Raw genomic sequence first — 20118 nt, forward strand, 5'->3', positions numbered from 1 at the left:
ACCATCTCTGTAAACCATAGAGATGGTTGTGTGTGAAAATCCCAGTAAATACTCAGACCAACAAACATGCTACGTTCAAAGTCACTTAAATCTACTTTCTTCCTCATTCTGATGCTCAGCTTGAGCTTCAGCAGGTCGTCTACATGACTACATGCAGTGAGTTGCTGCCATGTGATTGGCTGTTTAGATATTTGCATTAATGGGTGATTGAGCAGGTAGATCTGACAGGTAAAAGTTAAATAGAAGCTGATCTAATTAATAAAGTTATACTCTATTAGAATTAAACTGATGAAATACAGACTCATAAAAGTATTCCTGGAACGGAGGAACCCAACACGTCCACCAAGTTACATTATGCAAATGTAAATCACTACTGCCCCTTTAATGTTTATTATATGGGAAAAAAATTCAGCTCTTGTGTTTATTGTAATGAATGGGGCATTCAGAACTGCCAGTCATAATCTATTAATAATGTAATATTTAGTGTTTTATGTATTTTTGGATGGAGATAAATTATCATTTGTCCATTGATGATTTATTTTCAGTTGTTTTTATTTCCATTTACCGTAAAAGCTGCTGTTCTGTTCTGCAGATTTTGCTGTAGGAAGACAGCCGATGGCTTCTACAGGAAGTGGCCTCCGTAAGTTTCACACAGACATGAAACTGAACTGGTTCTGTCTTCTTGTACAGGAGGAATAATGAGTGATTTCTTTATCTTCAGGCATTCAGGGGGATGATAATCTCCAGTCCATGCTGGTGGGGACAGTGATGAGGAAGATCAAGTCCAGAACCTGGAAGAAGCAGCGATACTTCAAGCTCCAGGACGACTGCATGACCATCTGGTACAAATCCAAGAAGGCTGGGAAGGCCCATTCCACATGTAAGGACATGTTCAGACCACAGTTAGAACACAACCAGATTGTTGTCAGAAAATGTGCACACAACACATGCATCTTACTTTTCTGTGTCCAGTTTCTGTGAGTGACGTGGAGGCGGTACGAGAAGGTCACCAGAGCGAGGTTCTGCTCAGCACCGCTGATGAGTTCCCGCCTGATCGATGCTTCACGGTGGTGTTCCGCAGTCGCAGGGGAAACCTGGACCTGGTGGCTGAGTCCGCTGAGGAGGCCCAGTCCTGGATCAGAGGCCTGAGGAAGCTGATTGAGAACCTAGAAAACATGGGAGAGAGAGAGAAACTGGACCAGTATCCTTCATCCCCAGTTTGTCTTCATATTCCTTCAGTGATTTAAAGCATTAGTCAGTGGTCAAAGTAACACTATTACTTCATTATTATAAGCGCTAAAATAATAAATCATGAAATTCAATTTTGCCCTTTGATGGACTGGCGAGCAGTCCAGGTTGTACCCTGCCTTTTGCTCAAAAGTGTGCTGGGATAGGCTCCAGCTTCCCCGCAACCCTTCATCGGATTAAGCGGTTCGGATAATGAATGAATGAAACTTAATTTTTTTTTTTTAATATAATTTCCTAAGAATTCCACATATTTTCATGTAGCCCTGCTCGCTATGGTTACTACTTAGCTACTTAGCAGTTCTTCATTGGCATCTCTGTTCAGTACCGTCTATTTTCTGTTCCAGTAGCCCATTTCTTGCCGTGGTACCCTGTTTCCTCTGTACCTGACACAGACCTTGTTTTTTCAGGTAGTGTCTGAATTGGTATGTTTCTCTGTTCGATTACACTCATGAGGTGGTTACGTAGTAGCATTAAGAGTTTATGTTTATATAGTTTGCCATATAACACCTACAGGATTCAAACTCAGGTGTCCTGCATGGTAGTGAGGCAATGGAGGCCCAGATCTACCACAGGGAGGACTTCAGGTGCAGAGTGTGCAAAGTAACCCTGAAACAATCCAGCACCTCACAGCAGGGTGCAAGATACTGGCAGGCACAGAAAACATGGATCGCCATAACCAAGTAGCTGGCATAGTGTACAGGAACATCTGTGCAAAGTATGGACTGGAGACCCTTAAGTCCCAATGGGAAACTCCCCTCAAAGGTGGTGAAGAATGAGAGGGCGTAAGCTGTCACCCAGAAGACCTGAAAATTCAGTATCATGCAGGTGTAAACATTTTAACAGATTATTTATTGAAAACAATGAAAATTGGAGTTTGATAGAGAGAGCTTGGAGCAGTCTGGTGGCACAGGGCAGAAGGGCTTTCCAAAACAGTGTTACCCTGGAATCTGAACACACTCCAATAAGAAGGGCATAGGTCCAATATCCAATAGTGTTATCAAGGAGATGGGCAATGGTCATACACAGGGAAGCAGAGATCAGGCTACTTATCCAAGGGTTGCAGACAGGAATCTTTGGTCACTGAGAGCAAGAGTTGATGGTCAGGCAAACACAGGGCGAGAAGGATCTGACATGGCCACGACAATTCAAGGGTAATCTGGATATGTGACTTGATCGATAGTTTGAGGACTGGAACATGGAAAACGCTGGATCTCAACAAGACAAGTGCTGTTGACCATCTGACAGGGAAACAGAGACTGGAGACAGTTTGATTAGGGCAAGGCACAGGTGAGGAGAGGGAGCAAGAAGGCGTTTGAAGAGGAGGCGGGGGAATGCCAGAAAATTTTCAATATTTTCAAATCCTCCACCTGCAGTGGTGTCCAGTCACCCGCAGCATCATGTGAGTTAACCTTTTAAAAATAGTGTAGTTTTCGGGGCGAAGATCCTGTGGAACTGACAAAATGGTGGTAACCAACCAACCGGGCATGGTGATGATGGATGAACAGCAGATGGACGCCGTAGTGATCAATATATCCATCCCAATTGGTGGAAATATCCAGAAACTGGAGAAGTACCAAGGCCTCAAGGAAGAAGAGAAGGTCTGGAAGGTGAAAACAACAGTAGTACCAGTAGTTATTGGAGCACTGAGGGTCGTGTCCCTTACACTGGAGAAGTGGCTCCAACATCAGACATCTCCATCCAGAAGGGATCAGTCGTAGGAACAGCTAAGATACTGATAAGACCCCTCACGCTTGTAGGACTTCAGACGAACAAACACCAGCCCGACCCAGAGGAGATGGGAGGGTGGAAGAGTTTTTACGTATAAATTTAAAAAGAAGGGCCTACTGCCACATTATAACTTCACTTCATGAACGAAACTTTCTTTAAGCTCTCCTCCAGATGGATCAGCGACTGGTTCAAGAAGGCGGACAAGAACAACGATGGCCGGATGAATTTCAAGGAAGTTCAGGACCTGCTCAGGATGATGAACGTGGACATGAATGAGCACCATGCTCATCGTCTCTTCACAGTGAGAGCATTACAAAAAAAAAGTCATCTAAACATCAACTTGGAGCCAAAATGTGACATTTTTCTTCCTCTGTCCTAGATGGCTGATAAATCACAGACCGGTGCTCTGGAAGATGATGAGTTTGTGCTCTTCTACAAGATGCTGACCCAACGGGAAGATGTTCTGAGAGTTTTCCAGGAATATTCAGCTGATGGGCAGAAGTTTTCCCAAGCCGACCTGGAGGAGTTCCTGAGGGCGGAGCAGCTGGAGGGAGGCGATCTTCAACAGTACGCCGAGCAGCTTATCGAGCGCTACGAGCCCTCAGAAACAGGTATCACCTCCTGGCTCTGTTCTGGATAGAGCACCAATAAAGGTTGGTCTCTGATTCTGTGTGAGAAGGTTTTGAATCCATCCTTCTCTGTTTCCAGCCAAGCTGCTGAATGCCATGACATTTGATGGGTTCTTGATGTACCTGGGATCAGCTGAGGGCTCCATCTTCAACCCACAGCATAGGAGCATCTTCCAGGACATGAGCCGGCCCCTGTGCCATTACTTCATCTCCTCCTCCCACAACACCTACCTGATGGAGGACCAGCTGCGAGGACAGAGCAGTGTCGAGGGATACATCAGGTAGACACTGGCTTCATTTCACATATTAAGTTGAACATCCTTTAAAACATGGAGGGAGATGGTAAGATAGATTAAATGTATTGTAAAAAGTAACAGTCCAATTTCTCGAACAGAGGTTTTAAATTGGTTTGGGAACAGTTTCATTCCTGGACCATGAGGTTTTTGATTGGTGGGGGAACAGTTTAATTCCTGGATCATCAGGTTTTTGATTGGTGGGGGAACAGTTTAATTCCTGGATCATCAGGTTTTTGATTGGTGGGGAACAGTTTCATTCCTGGATCATCAGGTTTTTGATTGGTGGGGGAACAGTTTAATTCCTGGATCATCAGGTTTTTGATTGGTGGGGGAACAGTTTAATTCCTGGATCATCAGGTTTTTGATTGGTGGGGGAACAGTTTAATTCCTGGATCATCAGGTTTTTGATTGGTGGGGGAACAGTTTAATTCCTGGATCATCAGGTTTTTGATTGGTGGGGGAACAGTTTAATTCCTGGATCATCAGGTTTTTGATTGGTGGGGGAACAGTTTAATTCCTGGATCATCAGATTTTTGATTGGTGGGGGAACAGTTTAATTCCTGGATCATCAGGTTTTTGATTGGTGGGGGAACAGTTTAATTCCTGGATCATCAGGTTTTTGATTGGTGGGGACCATCTAATTCCTGGAAAAGCAAGTTTTAGATTGTTGGGGACTGTTTAATTCCTAGAACAGTGAGTTTTAGATTGTTGGGGACAGTTTAATTTTTGGAACATCAGGCCTCAGATTGGTGGGATACCACCCTGTGTTGCTACTTGTTGAATAAAAACTAAAAGTCAGACTCATTTGTCTATAAACTGTGTTCACTCCATGTATATTTTTAACATAACACCGAGGAGTAAATCAGTAATAATCTTAAAAACCTGTTTGTCTAGGAAGGGTTACAAGGTAATATGAAGTCCAACATTTTAGAAAGTGGAAATCAGGCAATCTGCGATGGACTGGCAAGCTGTCCAGGGTGTACCCTGCCTTCGCCCAAAAGAAAGCTGGGATAGGCTCCAGCTTCCCCGCGACCCTGAATTGGATTAAGCGGTTTGGAAAATGAATGAATGAATTAAATCAGGCAAGACAGCGGTCAAGCTCAGCAAGCTCAGCTATTGGTCAGACTGTGTAATGAACAGAGAAACTGTCACAAAAAAAAAAAAAGAGCTACATCTCAGACCGTTAGCTTAAGTATTAGTATTAGTATTAGTATTTCCATTAAAACAGAGAGAGGAAAACCATGGCTGTACAGCTAGGTCCACTAAGTTGATGTTTTGTGCATCAATACGTCATGTCAACTGTGAAACCTGGAGGTGGAGGGATGATGATCTGGGCTTGTCTGCAGACACAGGATCTGAACACCTTGCAGTCACTGAATGAATGAGGTATTCCAGAGTCAGATGTGAGTCCATCTGTCTAAACAGCTAAAGCTTGGCTGAAACTGTTTCAAGCAACAGTACAACTTTTAGTTTCTGTTCACTATCGTTTGTTAACCTGAGGTTTATATCTATCTGCTTCTATCTGCCACGCTTCAGTAGGTAATGAGGTTTCCTGTGACCGTGCACCATATTTAGCCTCCACCATTCACGCTCTCTGACCAAACCGACTGATGTCAAATAGATTTTAAGTGATTAATTCTGTCTCATCAGTCTAATATTGGGATTAAAAGCTAGATGAACTGAGTGTACAGATTAGTCTACCTTCCTGTGACCCTGACTTAAACCATTGGTGCGTGAAAAATGATTTTGTCCTCGCTGCTCAGGGCTCTGAGTCGCGGCTGCCGATGTGTGGAAGTGGACTGCTGGGATGGTGCCAACGGAGAACCCATTGTCTATCATGGACACACTTTCACCTCCAAGATCTTCTTTAAGGATGTGGTAACTGCTGTGGGAAGCTACGCTTTCAAGGTAGCGTCACCTGTCAGCTTCCTCTGGTTGGCTGAAATAAACAGGATTTTCTTTGTAAAGAATGTTGCTCCAATGCATCGTTTCCTTTCTGTTTCTATTTCAAAGTCTTATTACGTGTTAGTATCTCCATCGTATAGTTTTCCTCAGCTATTTGAATTCAGTACACCAGAGTTGACATTTCTGCCATGGTTCCATTTTCACTTTATTGTTTTTTATTCTTTACACTGTATGAAATAATCTCAAAGACTACCAAGGTATAAAACAGAGAATCTCTAAACCAAATATAAAAGCCAAGATGTTCTCCAACTCCTTACTGATATTGTATCTTTTGACACATCCAAAACACGTCTAGTCCACATATCTCCATCCTGGATGGCTCCAGTTGAAGCATTACTCTTCATTTTTCCATCTCATTCCCCCTTAATTTTGTGAACTACTTGCTTTTATTTATTTATTTTGCTTAAGGAACGATGCAGGTGAATTACCATCCATACAAAAAGCACGATGCAAACATGGGGGGTTCAGAGCAAAAATGTCCAGATTTCCATTCATACTCCCAAGACAGCTGAGAGAAGTTTATAAAAACTCGACCATGCAAAAACAAATAAAATATAGACGTACAACAACACCAATTCAAATATAAATAGGGACGCTGTGTAAAATATAATACAAACAGAAGGCTGTTATTTATTTATTATTTTTCACATCTTCCTCTATCGGGCTGATAGCGAATAGATGCCTCGTAATAAACGGTGTGATGTCATGGCAACGCGACGTTCGCTGAACTGTAACAAATATAAATGTGACACAGAGACAGAGGAGAATGGTGGACATCCAGCCGTTTGGGTTCTGTCCTGTTGTCATGTGGCTTTAAGCCAGTGGTTTCCGAACTTTTTCTAACGACAATAATGTCGAGCCCCCCCCCCCCCCCTCCCGTCTCATGAACCAAATCATACTAAGAAATGCGTCTCTAGTTTTAGTGGCTGTATTGTAGGTAAGTATAATTAAAACCGTGTCAGTATTATTATCCATTCTTCTGCTTCAGTGTGAAACATTTTAAACCAGGAATCTCCACAAACTACTTCAGGTTGGAGGAGTTTTCTATGCTGCTCCAGTAGTAGTAGATAGTTGGACAGTTTATTTCTAAAGTAACCTGCAGGATTTTCTTTGTGTTCAGGATGAAAAGTCCCCAAGTGGTGTTGGAACTTGTTTGGCTTCATACTTCATTATATTAGATAATATTTAGGTACATGCAAAATACTATGGTCTCATAGTATTACCCACCATTGATTATTATTAATGCTGGTCAAGCTGGGACAGATTTGCTCCACCATGGTTTGTTCTTTTTTTTTTATTACTTGACGTCTCTTGTTCATTTATCATCATTTCCTATCAGTACTTTTACTAATTTATCCAGTGTAAAAACTCCCAAGTTTTATTTAGCCTTGTCACCCCCTGTGATAACTCTGGACCCCCCAGTTTGGGAACCACTGCTTTAAGCAACAATAAGACCACTGTGTATTTAACCTTTACACACACACACACACACACAGTTGCACACAGTATTGTTCAGGTAAAAGATTTTATAATTAGGACAGTTTTCCAACATTCTGAACTTTAGATCTCTTCAGAATGACAATAATGTAGCTCATCTCACAATTTTAAATATAGGATAAATCTTAATTATATGTTTTGGAAAGTCAGAGATAGTTTTATCTTCTCTTTTTTTTAGGTTTTGTATAGCTCCGTTTTGGAGACAAACATCTAGTATCACACTTTATCTTGTCCTGTTTTTAAAAGACATAAACATTGTAATGATTTGAAGATACTTTTTTTGCATTTGAAAATTACAGAAAGACTTCTGAACTGGTGTATATTAAACTATTACAACTATTGACTGGAAGGAGCATCTTCGTCTTAATTAGCTTCTTCATTCTGGAAGATCTCAAGATCTCAAGACGCTTTTCAGACAGGAAAAAAAAAACATAATGAAAGCCAATTCATAATAGCCTATATAAGCAAACCAACAGAGCAAGCACACTGGCGACAGTGGGAAGGAAAAAACTCCCTTTTAACAGGAAGGAAACCTCCGGCAGAACCCGGCTCAGGACAGGCAGCCATCTGCCTCTGCTGTGTGGGGGGAAGAGGACAGAAAGACAACAGACAACAGGAACTGCTACTCCCGGCCAGGGAGACCTGCTGAGACAGGAGACATACATGTTAATGATGCAACACTGTTATTGGGGGGGGCGGGGGGGGGGATAAGAGAGATTGTGCTTCCCTAACACTAACTGGGAGCTTATTCCATAAGAGAGGGGCCTGATAACCAAAAGGCTCTGCCTCCTGCTCGGCTCTTTGAGACTCTAGGAACCACAAGTAAGCCTGCAGTCTGCGAACAAAGTATTCTGCTTGGTATATAAGGAACTATGAGGTCTTTGATATATAGTGGTGCCTGGTTGTTGAGAGCTTTATATGTAAGAAGAAGGATTTTAAATTCTATTCTAGATTCAACAGGCAGCCAATGAAGAGAAGATCAGAGTTAAGACTCGCTGTTCCTTAAAACCTGCTTCTATTGTGTCTTTTCATAAAATGCCAACTCATGTACCTTCATGAACCCCACACTGCCACAGCCCATCCAAAATGATTCTAAGCTAAATATCTATTTTCTCTTTTAATTCTGTCACCAATCCTGCCCCATACAGAGTATAAACAAACATGCCATTACACCTAGGATTACACAAAACCCAAGCACCACAATAAAACTGGTAATAGAAACATGAAAATTGAAAAAAAAAAAACCCACAAATATAACAAAAAGCTTCAGATGAAGTGGTTTTTCAGACATGTTGATGCAGAAGTAAATCACAAAAGTGTAATGGAAACACTTTTTCACATTCACACCTCACTGCACGTGATGTAGGAGGTCCCATGACCAGTTCATTAAAAGTAATAATGGCTTCTAGATGACTTCTGTTTAAGACAGCAGCAACAGCGGTACTGCCAACCGAAATATCTGCTCCAAAACTCGAAACATTTTATATCTCCATCCTCTTCGTAGCAGAGTCTTGCAGAACGAGACTTTATGGGTATTACGGCTTAAACATTATTAATAGTGCTTGTTTTTTATATAGTATTGTTTCTGTGTCTTATTTATTTGTGTTTTTCATTATTTATTTAATCATTTTAACACAAGAGCTGTCTGCGTCACTTTCGTTGCACTTATGCAATGATATTAAAGTTTATTGGTTGATTGATTAAATGCATTTACTGAAAATACCTGCAAATCACAACTGTATTCTGTCAAAATTTTAGAAATATCTCATTTATTTTTCAAAAAACTGTAATTTAAACACAGTAACATGGATTTCAAATGGTGTCGGTGTGCAAGAATTGGTGGTACTTGGGCGAAATTGGAAAATGTTTAAATATTTTCATTTTTGTGGGGGTTTTTTTGGGGGGGGGGGTTGAGAAAAAGTCTTAAAATGTCAGCTTCAGGCTATTGTTATACAATATTCCAGACTTTCTGGGACAGATGATCAGTAAAATGATGTGGCGCTTGCTGTCATCGCAGTTGTTTTTGCCTTCATTGTTGTGTATCAGCAGCTCACTCAGCATCTCGTTGTAAATTTATGAAGCGTCACATTTGTGCAGTGATGCCCACAATGAAGCCATGCAGGAATATTCTGACTTTTTGACCTCCTGTCTGTCTACAATAACACTCTCCAGTGTTGAATGACCTCGCTTCACTCTTCTTCCTCCAGGTGTCTGAGTATCCGGTCATCCTGTCCATTGAGAACCACTGCAGTGTGGAGCAGCAGAGAGTCATGGCCCAACACCTCAATCACATCCTGGGTGACAAGCTGCTGAAAAGCGCCTTGGACGGTAGGGTCGCTGTCGGGCTGCCATCTCCTGAGGTGAGCAGGTGTTCTCCACGTGAGTTCCTTTGACCAGACACGACGGCTGATCTCATTTGACCTCTCTCTCAGGATCTGAAGGGGAAGATTCTTCTGAAGGCCAAGAAAATGGGTGGTCTGGAGGAGAGCTTTGGGGGGATGGTGGAGGACTCTCTTACTGGGGAGGTCAGCGATGAAGACGAAGCGACAGAAATAGATGAAGATAACCTTCATCGTGACAGTGTGCGCCGCAGACTGAAGGTGAGTCTGCGGATCCTGTCTGTTAAGCTGATAATGATGATGATGATGATGATGATGATGAATCAGGAAGTGGACATCATCAAAATGAGAGCCACTCTGTTTGATTAAAAGCATTGCATCGATTATGTGTCGGAAATTAGGAACATCCTGTCTCAGAGCGAGGCAGAAAAACAAGATTATCCAGAATGTGCAGCAAAGGTTGGAAGGCTTGAGCTGATTGTGGAGCCATTAGAAACAATAGAAACGAGTCCATATTTTTTCAAACTCTTCCTTTGAGGACTGAAGCAGACAGGTCAGATATTACATGATGATTATTAGGCGCGGGAAAATCCAATTGAAGTATCGAAAATTGGGATTTTTTGTTTAACAATTTTAAAATTAATTTTTTTGTAAGAAAAATCTATATTTTTTTTCTCAAAGAAATAAATTTAATCGTACTATAAAATTTTTGTCATTTTTATTGTTTTTAGTGATCTTTTTACTTGTCTTCTTAGGCATTATAGCAGCAGATAGTCTGGCTACTGGGTTGTTTTTTTCCTAAATGAAATCAAGAAAAATTCCAAGCAAAAAACGTTTTATAAATTTTATTTGGTTTTTAATCTACGAAAATCAGCAATATCAAAGAATTTTGAGAATCGCAATTTAAATCGAATCGGCACCCAAAAAATCTAAATCGAATTGAATCGAGACAAAAGCATATCGTCACAGCCCTAATGATTATATGCTACGTGTGGTAGTGGGAGGCTTCTCGCTTATCCATTCACTCCTATGGAACGAATGCAGACATCACCATCTCCACCTCCACCAAAGCAAGGATTTAAACGTATTGGTACTCCAAGTATTTTTCCTATATCTTTTAAAACATCTTCATAATATGCTTGAATATCAGAGCAAAGACTTAGAGGTGAAGGTTGAGGGTTTGTTTTCTTATATCTAAACAGGGAGATGTGCGTTCAGGGAAGGATTTTAATAAAAGATGTTAATCTTTGAGCTGTTAGCAGAAGCAGTGGGAAGGGTTATAATCCATCCGCTCATCTGGATGTATATGTTGGTGGGTGACACTTTGGAAAATGGGGAGTTTGTAAAAGGGAAACTATTAGACTATTGTAACAGCTTATTTACATGCCTTAATACAAAAGCACTGGCTCGTCTTCAGACAGTGAAAAACTCAGCAGCGAGGTTTCTGACTGGAACCAGCAGAAGAGCCCACATCACACCCGTGTTAAAGTCTCTTCACTGGCTTCCAGTTGAATATCATATTTGTTTTAAAATCCTGGTACTTACTTTCCGAGCCCTACATGGACAGGGCCATAGTTCCATTGAGGACTTAGGTAAGCCCTACAGTCCAACTCGAAGTCTAAAATCGACCGGGAAACACCTGCTGATGGTCCCACGAACCCGTTTTAAAACCTGGGTTGGCCGATCTTTTAAAGCTGTCGCTCTCCATCTCTGGAATGAGCTTCTCCAGGATCTGCGCTTTCTGGATTCAGTAGATGCTTTTAAAAACCTCTTAAAAACATTTTTGTTCAGGCATTTTACCTCCAAAAAGACTTGGGGACTCTGCTGTGTATTCATACTGTTTTTATTTTTTATTTATTTTTCACACATTGCAGTTTTTCTATGTTTTTATTGTTGTGAAGCACTTTGTGACCTTGTGTCTATGAAAAGCACTATATAAATAAAGTTTATCTTATCTTATCTAAACATACAGGTTGTAAGACAGAAAAACTTAAGCAAAATGAGTGAAAATACAAACTGCAGAAAACGAAAGATGAAATTTAAATGGACAAAACGGGAGCTGACCGAACAATGATAAAGCAGCTGGAGGGAAAGGTATTTCCATCCAGATCCGTTGTTTCTAACAGAGATGACGTTGAACATTGAAGCTTTGTCTGGGACCAGAGTTCACTGGGAGACAGTAATATACAGTTGAGTGTCGTCTGCATAAATGTGGTTTCCATTATCTAAGCTAATGGAAGCTGAATAACAGGGGAGCCAACATGGAGCCTTGGTGAACTCCACACGTCATATTTTAGTACAGGGGTGTCAAACTCCAGTCCTCGAGGGCCGATATCCCGCAGGTTTTTGTGGTTTCCCTCTACCAACACAGCTGATTCAAATCAAATGGATCCAGCAGCTTCTTGTCAACCTATTTATGAATGTTGGTCAGGTGTGTTGGAGCATGGAGACCACAGAAACCTGCAGGATACTGGCCCTCGAGGACTGGAGTTTGACACCTGTGTTTTAGTAGATGCATTGTCCCTAATTAACACAAAGTAGTCCCTGTTTTTCAAGTATGATAGAGAATTAGCATTGTTACAGACAGGAATTGAATCACAGCGAAGATCTTTATGAATAAAGTAGATTGTTTGTTCTGTAGGTTGTTTCCAGCTGCTTCTACAGCTTTAAGTCATCACAACTACTCAGTTATAGTCAGAGGCGCCAATTCCTGGTCCAGAAAGTAAAAGTTCTGCCATGCTTTTGGATCTGTTCATTTAGAACAGGTGTTTTCACTAACAGGCTCATTTACCTGGCAAATAAACTCATTAAATTCAGCTGGTTTGGTGGCTGGTTGGAACAGCTGCCGGATAGGACTTTTACTTTCTGGACCAGGAATCTCCACCTCTGGTTATAGTTAAGTTTAAGTAACACAAAGTCTTTTCCTGCAGTTTTTTTTCCAGCATGACGCGCCTTAATCTTTCATTAATGTTTCCCACCTTTACGAAAAAATTACGTTCTTTTGGGACTGTTGCCAGAATTGGATGTAAGTTTTGTTAGTTTTGTGATCCAGTAGAAAACAGTTGCATAAAGCTCTGTCAAGCTTCATGAAAAATGGAAAGGGTTGAAAGGTTGGGAGCAGACTGGGTGTTAAGAGGATCCACTTCAGTCGGGGATCAGAGAGAAAGAAGGACAAAGACAGATAAGAAAGAGTCATCAAATGGTTTAACATGGATTCTTCATAAGAAATAACAAGTTTAAGTCACTAAAGAGTTACTTTATTATTAGAAGTTGATGCAGCGTTTCTATGATTATGTAACAGCTGTATTTGTCCTTTCTTAAACTGCAATGCCAAGCAGGGCCAAACCAGGCTAAGTCTGTCAAGGTGAAGGTTGTCCATCCTCCTCTTAAAGAGGAAACACAATACTCTGACTGCAGTCCTAATCAGCTGTGTGAGTGTCAAGTCTCTAAACAGGGCTGGAAATAAAATCTCATGTGGTTCCCGTTAATCACAGCAAACTACGGAGACGTTTAGTAGTCTCTTGAAAAAACAAAGCTCAGTTTTTCTAATGAATTAAATTTTATTTAAAAGTTATTTGTTTTGGGTTTTTTTTTTTAATTTACTAAAATTTATTCATTTTTGTGTTTTCTAAACAATGAGCTAATTTAACATTTTCTAATGATATTTCTAAATTATTAAATAATTTTACAGAAAAACATCATTTTATTCTTTGTCGGACTTGATTAAGTTTAATTTTAAGATTAATAATTCTGCTAAAAGAATTTATCTTCTGTTTTTGTGTAATTAATAAGATCATTTAAAAAAAAAAAATCTCCTATTCTGAATTACTGAAACACACACACACACACACACACACACACATATATATATATATATATATATATATATATATATATATATATATATATATATATATATGTATATATATATGTGTATATATATAAAAATTCGGGACATTAAACATACTTGTTTTCATTGTAGCTTCCCAGAGGCTGATGCTGTAGCTCTGAAAATTGTCCCAAATTTTGCTTTGTTTTTGAAAAACGTCAAAAATAAAACTACATGGCTCATGAGGCAGGCATAGTCAAGGTCCAAGATCAAAGTAAATTATATATTTAGTTTATTTAGACCTTGGAGAGTGGGAATAATATCAGTTTGTATATGTTTGATGAAAAAGGTCAAATTTGAAGAGGTCTAACCAGACACATTTAAAATTAGGATGATAGATGCAAAAATGCAGTTTTCTACTGAAAAATCGCTTAAAGCTGCAACTGACTTAATAAGTTTTTGGTTTTATTATGTTTTATTTGGACAACCTGGATTAAAATAAACTAAAACTTAGTGTATAAATACATTGCTACCATTTTGCATGTATTACATACTACCAGTGCGTGTATGTTCTCTGCATTGATTGGTGGGATTTTCAATGTGGAGATGTTAAACTGGTATTCTGACGTCTGCGGTTTAATGGTGTTCAACATGAGCCAGCTGAGCTGAGTCATGTTGTCACATGATGATGTGCTGGTCGTGGGGGTGTTTTCCAGCTCGTAGCAGCTGATCTGACTGAAGCCGAAAGTTTGGAGTTACAGTTCAGTTCAGTGATCTGTTCAGAGCCAAGTGTGTGTGTGTGTGTGTGTGTGTGTGTGTGTGTGTGTGTGTGTGTGTGTGTGTGTGTGTGCTGCAGCAAACTAAGTGTGTAAAGGAGTCATGAGTGCTTCGAGTCATGTTTATTGATAAGCATCTGAGAAGCATGAAACGCCACCCTGGGACTCCTGTCAACACGGTGATCGGAGGTGAGGCCAGCAGCAGCTCTGCCTGACGGTTTAAGTGTCTGAGTGTCTGGCAGACAGGTGGAGGCGGTGCGGTGGAGCCCTCGGCAGCTGGCTGAAGCTCGGATATCGCTTTTCATGTGCAGGCGGGCATGCAGGGGTGCCGCTGGGCCGACCACACCTCTAAACTGTCATGGAAGCTAGCTTGGCAGCGCAGCTGTAGCTTGGCATGGTGCTGGAGTATCCCTTACACAGTTTACGAGGGGATTGTCTGAAGGTTTCGATGTGCGCAGCAGGAGGATTGTTTTCATCTGAAGGGTTCACCCTATCATGTGTTAGAGGCTGAATTAAAAGTGAGCCGATGGCTGAACTCACTGAGCATCACAAGATCTGAGCGTGAAAGTGACCCAATGAGGTTAAAGCGTCTGGTCTTCCTATGAATGAAGGGCTGATAAAAGAAAACAGAATAGAGTAGTTCCATAGTGATGTTTAGCATTGTGTAGCTTTCCCTTTTCCTGGAACATCTGTCTGGGAAGTGAGGAGACTCGAGTTTAAGGACATTAAAGTTGTCCCATTCTGGTCTGGTGCAGGATTCTAGCTGCTCTACTGTCTGGACCTTGGTTGCAGGATTTCTCCTTTCATGATCTTAAAGATGTTTTCTACTGGTTCATTTTGACCTTTAACCTTGTCCCGGGCGCACAGAGATTCCTTCGGATTCTTTGAATCTTTTGATCATATTGTACACAGTAGATAATCTGATCTTTATAGTTAAGATTTTACAATGAGGAATATTTTTCTGAAACTATTCCACAGTTTTTAGACTCATTTTGTCTCAGACTGATAAACCAATGTCCATCTTTCCATCAGGGGGACTCTTCTTCTCTGAAATGCTCCTTTTACACCCAGTCAAGTTACTGACTTGTTGTCGTTAAACCTAATTAGTTGTCAAATGCTCCTCCAGTTACTTTCCCAACCTTTTGTTGTGCCTGTTTCAACTATTTACAGATGTGTTGCTGCATCAGATTCACATGCATCAGCTTATAATTTCCATGAAATTATAAAATGTCTCATTTTCAACATGTAAAATGTTGTTTATTGGTATAAAATATATTTTAAATAAAGGTGTTTGAATTCTCTCTTTTCTTTATTTCAACAGAAGTCAAAACAGCGTCTGTCCAAGGAGCTGTCAGACTGTGTGGTTTACTGCAAAAGCGTTCACTTTAGGAGCTTCAAACACTCTCGCTTACACTACAAGTTTTATGAAGTGGCCTCTTTTACTGAGTCTAAAGCCCGAAAGCACCTGCGAGACGCCGGTCAGTGAACTCATCATCTTCTCTGTGAGAACTTTGTTCATGTCTGCAGCTGATGTTTGCTTTTTATTCTAATGTGCGTTCCCTTTAAGTTTACTTCTGGTGCATCACCTCGATTTTAGGAGCAGAGTTTGTACACCATAACTCACGGCACCTGACCAGAGTTTATCCCACTGGCTTCCGAACAGACTCTTCCAACTTCAACCCTCAGGAATTGTGGAACGCCGGGTGCCAAATGGGTGACTATGAAATGTTTCTTCAGTCCATAAAACAGAATAGAATAGAATAGAATAGAATAGAATAGAATAGAATAGAATGACATCTTGCTAATATTTTCCGATTGCAGAGGAGCTGAAGAAGCCTCTGTCTGAACATATTACAGTTTGCTTAATATAGCTGCTGATCGCAACCTTCAAACAACTTCTATAAGAAAACAATAGAATAGAATAGAATAGAGTAGAATAGAATAGAATAGAACAGAATAGAATAGAATAGAATGACTTTTTCCTATTGCAGAAGAGCTGAAGAAGCCTCTGTCTGAACATATTACAGTTTGCTTAATATAATTGATGATCGCAACCTTCAAACAACTTCGATAGGCCAACATTTTCATAGAATAGAATAGAATAGAATAGAATAGAATAGAATAGAATAGAATAGAATAGAATAGAATAACCTCCTGCCATTGTTTTCCTATTGCAGAGGAGCTGAAGAAGCCTCTGTCTGAACATATTAGTTTCCTTAATATAACTGCTGATCAAAACCTTCAAACAACTTCTATAAGACAGTTTTTAATAGAATAGAATAGAATAGAATAGAATAGAATAGAATAGAATGACATCTTGCTAATATTTTCCGATTGCAGAGGAGCTGAAGAAGCCTCTGTCTGAACATATTACAGTTTGCTTAATATAACTGCTGATCACAACCTTCAAACAGCTTCTGTAAGACATTTAGAATAGAATAGAATAGAATAGAATAGAATAGAATAGAATAGAATAGAATAGAATAGAATAGAATAGAATAGAAAATGAGTAAGTAGCTGTCTTGATTGAAAGGTAACTGTTTGACTGTGTCCAAACGTCCACCCTATTCCCTACATATTGCCCTTTATATTTGTCACATCATTTTCTAGGGGTGTCCAAATGTCCAGAGAGAAAAAACGTGAACTCAAAATGACCCTCAATGCATCTGGGGTACAAAGTAGTGAGCAACGATTGTCACTAGATGGGTCAATATAGACCAAAATGCATTGCGGGCAGGAGCCCAAAGGCTCAAAGTGGTAACATAAACATAAAGGAGGTTAAGAAAAAAAACTTTCAATCATTTATTTTATATCCTGATTTACTGAATAAATATGCAACAAATGAAGAATAAAATGCAATAGAATTTTTTCACACGAGTTTGGATTGGATTTGGAACGACACGTGGTGGTTGCTGTGGTGACAGCCAGTAGTCACATGATCTGCATAGAGAAGAAAATAAGCAGCTTTGTGTCCGAATCGCCAACAAAATGATAGTCTGCTATATAGTGTAGCCATGTGGAGTAAATGAGGAGCTATGGAATAGCGTTGACATTCGGACGCAGTCTTGGTTTCTTCCAACAAACAAGGTTTTCGTTTATCCAGAACTTTATGAGGTTCTCTCCATGTGTCTGTGCTCTCAGAAACAGCCCTTCACATGATTGATGGTTTAGAGAAACCCTGCATGAGATTCTTACAGCAGGAAGGGACTGAGAATAACCTGCAATGACATTTAATCATAGTCTTCTTCTCACAGGGAGTTTAGGTGCAGCATGATCTGAATCTAAACTCTTTCTTCCTCCACTCAGTTGCGCTGAACTTCCAGACAGCTGGTGAGGGGATGGATTTGAACGATGGGCTCTTCTCTCAGAACGGCGGCTGTGGCTACGTCCTGAAGCCCAGTTTCATGAGAGAGACAGAAAAAAGGTTTGACCCGGAGATGCCTCAGAAAAGGGACAATTACCAGCCCATTGTCCTCACCATCCAGGTAGAACGTCAGACACAGAACACAGGAATTACATTTTGTTCTGAATCACTGAATGACAGTGTGTTTACTGCATGTGATGAAGGTGATCAGTGGTCAGCAGCTGCCCAAAGTCAACATCAAGGAGGGATCTATCGTGGATCCTCTGGTCAGAGTGGAGATCCATGGAGTTCCCATGGATCAGGCCAAGCAGGAGACCAGATACATTGAGAACAACGGTAGGGGAATCAGTGTGTAGCTTGTAGAATAAACCATTTTTCATCAGCATTTCTCTGTCCTGGGAGGTGAGAATCCACAGTAAGAACATACATTATTGAGAATATACAATACAATATGGACTGGTGACCTGTCCAGGGTGTACCCCGTCCCTCGTCCTTCATGAATAGGATGGGAGAAAAAACACCCAGACCCCAACATTGGTCAGTACGCTGCTCGTTTAGTTTCCCATATTTCATACACTTTAAACTCAGGTTTAAACATGAACACTTAATAAAATGATTATTTCCGAGACCTTTTGCTTTATTTTATAGTATAACTTAATGGATACCTAATTAAACAGTAGAAAAAAACTTGTTTTCTCTTCATTTTCTAAATAAATTAAATTAATCTAAATCTAATCTAATTTACATTTTTTATGTCAATTAAAAATGGTAAAAACATGTTTTTCATTGCCAAGACTCATGGGAAATGTTGGACATGTTGGTCATGTTGGACAGAAATGCATCATTTTGTGATCGCTGACTTCTTCATTTGAGTAATGTTTGGCTCTCCCCGAACCGTTAGTGTGAAGGTTGCAAGGAGATAAACTACCGTTTGAACAAACGACTGTATACAAAAGATGGCTGGAGCTTGCATTATGTCATCTATTGGTTCCTAAAACAGCTGAAGTGAAGCTCATTGGGTGTTTCCCACCATTGCCATCTTGGCAGCATCCAAGTGGACAAAGAGGTAAAGCTGATAGGGTGGCCGTAAGCATGGAGGGTGGATGATTGATGACTATCAAACTCTAACCCGCCTGTAGCTAAGAGCTAACAGAGCTAAACTGGAACTAATAGGAGCTAACCAACTAATGGAGATAGGCGGGCTAAATCCAAGAGACATTGTTAGCCGGCTAAATCTATTGCTGGGCTACGCTCGGCCGCCTTGCAGCTGGATATCTGGTAACTGTCAATCCAAACTACACACCCCCAATTATTGCACATTTTTAGATGGTTACAAACAAATAAGTTAAATATATATTGAAAAGAAATTAACTTCCCACAGTTTTTAATGTTTGACTCTATGGAGATTCGCTCTGTTTTGGAGCCCCCTAGTGGATGAGGGCTGAACTGCAACTTTTGGCACTTTCACATAGACTTCACCTTTAACCGCCAGATGTTGCCGCTTGACTAGAAAACAGGCTGGAAATCACTATATGGGTTGAAATGAACCGCTTGGTGGAGGTTTACACTCTCAGGGTGCTTTTCTTCTTTTGCACGTGTTGATGACCGTCTGGATGCTCCTCCTGCCTGCAGAGGTGCTATTTGCATACCAAATAGAAGAAATATGATCTATACTGTTTGTTGTCATTAGAACTTTTGTTTTTGAGGTTAAAACAGGCTTTTAGATCTGGTCTAAACTCCTCTGAGAAACCAGTTTTGATCTCCTTGCAGGATTTAACCCCGTGTGGTATGACACGCTGCGATTCACCATCCACACCCCTGAGCTGGCCATGGTACGATTTGTGGTTGAGGACTACGACAAGACATCGAAGAATGACTTTGTGGGGCAGTACACCCTCCCTCTGAGCTGCATGCAGCAAGGTAGGTCTGAGACGGCTCACAGAACCAAGCTGGTTCCTGATTTCTGAATCTTTCGTCATGGTTTTTTATGTTCTCAGGTTATCGTCACATTCACCTTTTATCCAGAGACGGAACGAGCATTCCTCCCGCATCCCTGTTTGTTCATGTCAGGATCACAGACCTGGAATAAAACTTCCCCAACCGCTTGACCTGCTGAGTCATGATGAATAGTTTTAGCTCTGAAAAAAGTATTTATTATTCTGGTCATTTTTACTTGATGTGAATAAACACGTCGCCAAATGTTAGTGGTCCTGCAGAGCGTAAGTATCCTCTGTGTATTCCTTCCTCTGTTTAGTGAATCCTGATGGTGATTATTATTATTTATTCTGGTTTCTGATGTGTTTCTTCTGAAATATTGTGCTGTTGAGGAAACGTGCCACCATGTGTTTCAGTCAGGATCAGTATTTTCTGTTAAAGCAGCTCTCCGTCTGCATTCCTCAGACCAGATTAACAATGTTAGGAGGGAATTTCAGCTCAGATCAACTGTT

At 40.5% G+C, this 20118-nt stretch overlaps 1 protein-coding gene across 1 annotated transcript; it reads left to right on the forward strand.

Annotated features, from left to right (window-relative positions):
* Positions 1–615: 615 nt before the first annotated feature.
* On the forward strand, positions 616–19760 carry plcd4a (phospholipase C, delta 4a; the record flags this gene model as incomplete). Its single annotated transcript, XM_079263924.1, has 15 exons — positions 616–640; positions 722–880; positions 973–1201; positions 3148–3277; positions 3356–3587; positions 3685–3886; positions 5665–5809; positions 9571–9723; positions 9796–9963; positions 15629–15785; positions 15905–16021; positions 17614–17792; positions 17875–18007; positions 19442–19591; positions 19669–19760. The coding sequence occupies 15 exons, from the start codon at positions 616–618 to the stop codon at positions 19758–19760; spliced, it is 2271 nt and encodes a 756-aa protein (XP_079120050.1).
* Between the last annotated feature and the right edge of the window lie 358 nt (positions 19761–20118).

Source organism: Telmatherina bonti (assembly GCF_933228915.1).
Source record: "Telmatherina bonti genome assembly, chromosome: 24".
NCBI lineage: Eukaryota > Metazoa > Chordata > Actinopteri > Atheriniformes > Telmatherinidae > Telmatherina > Telmatherina bonti.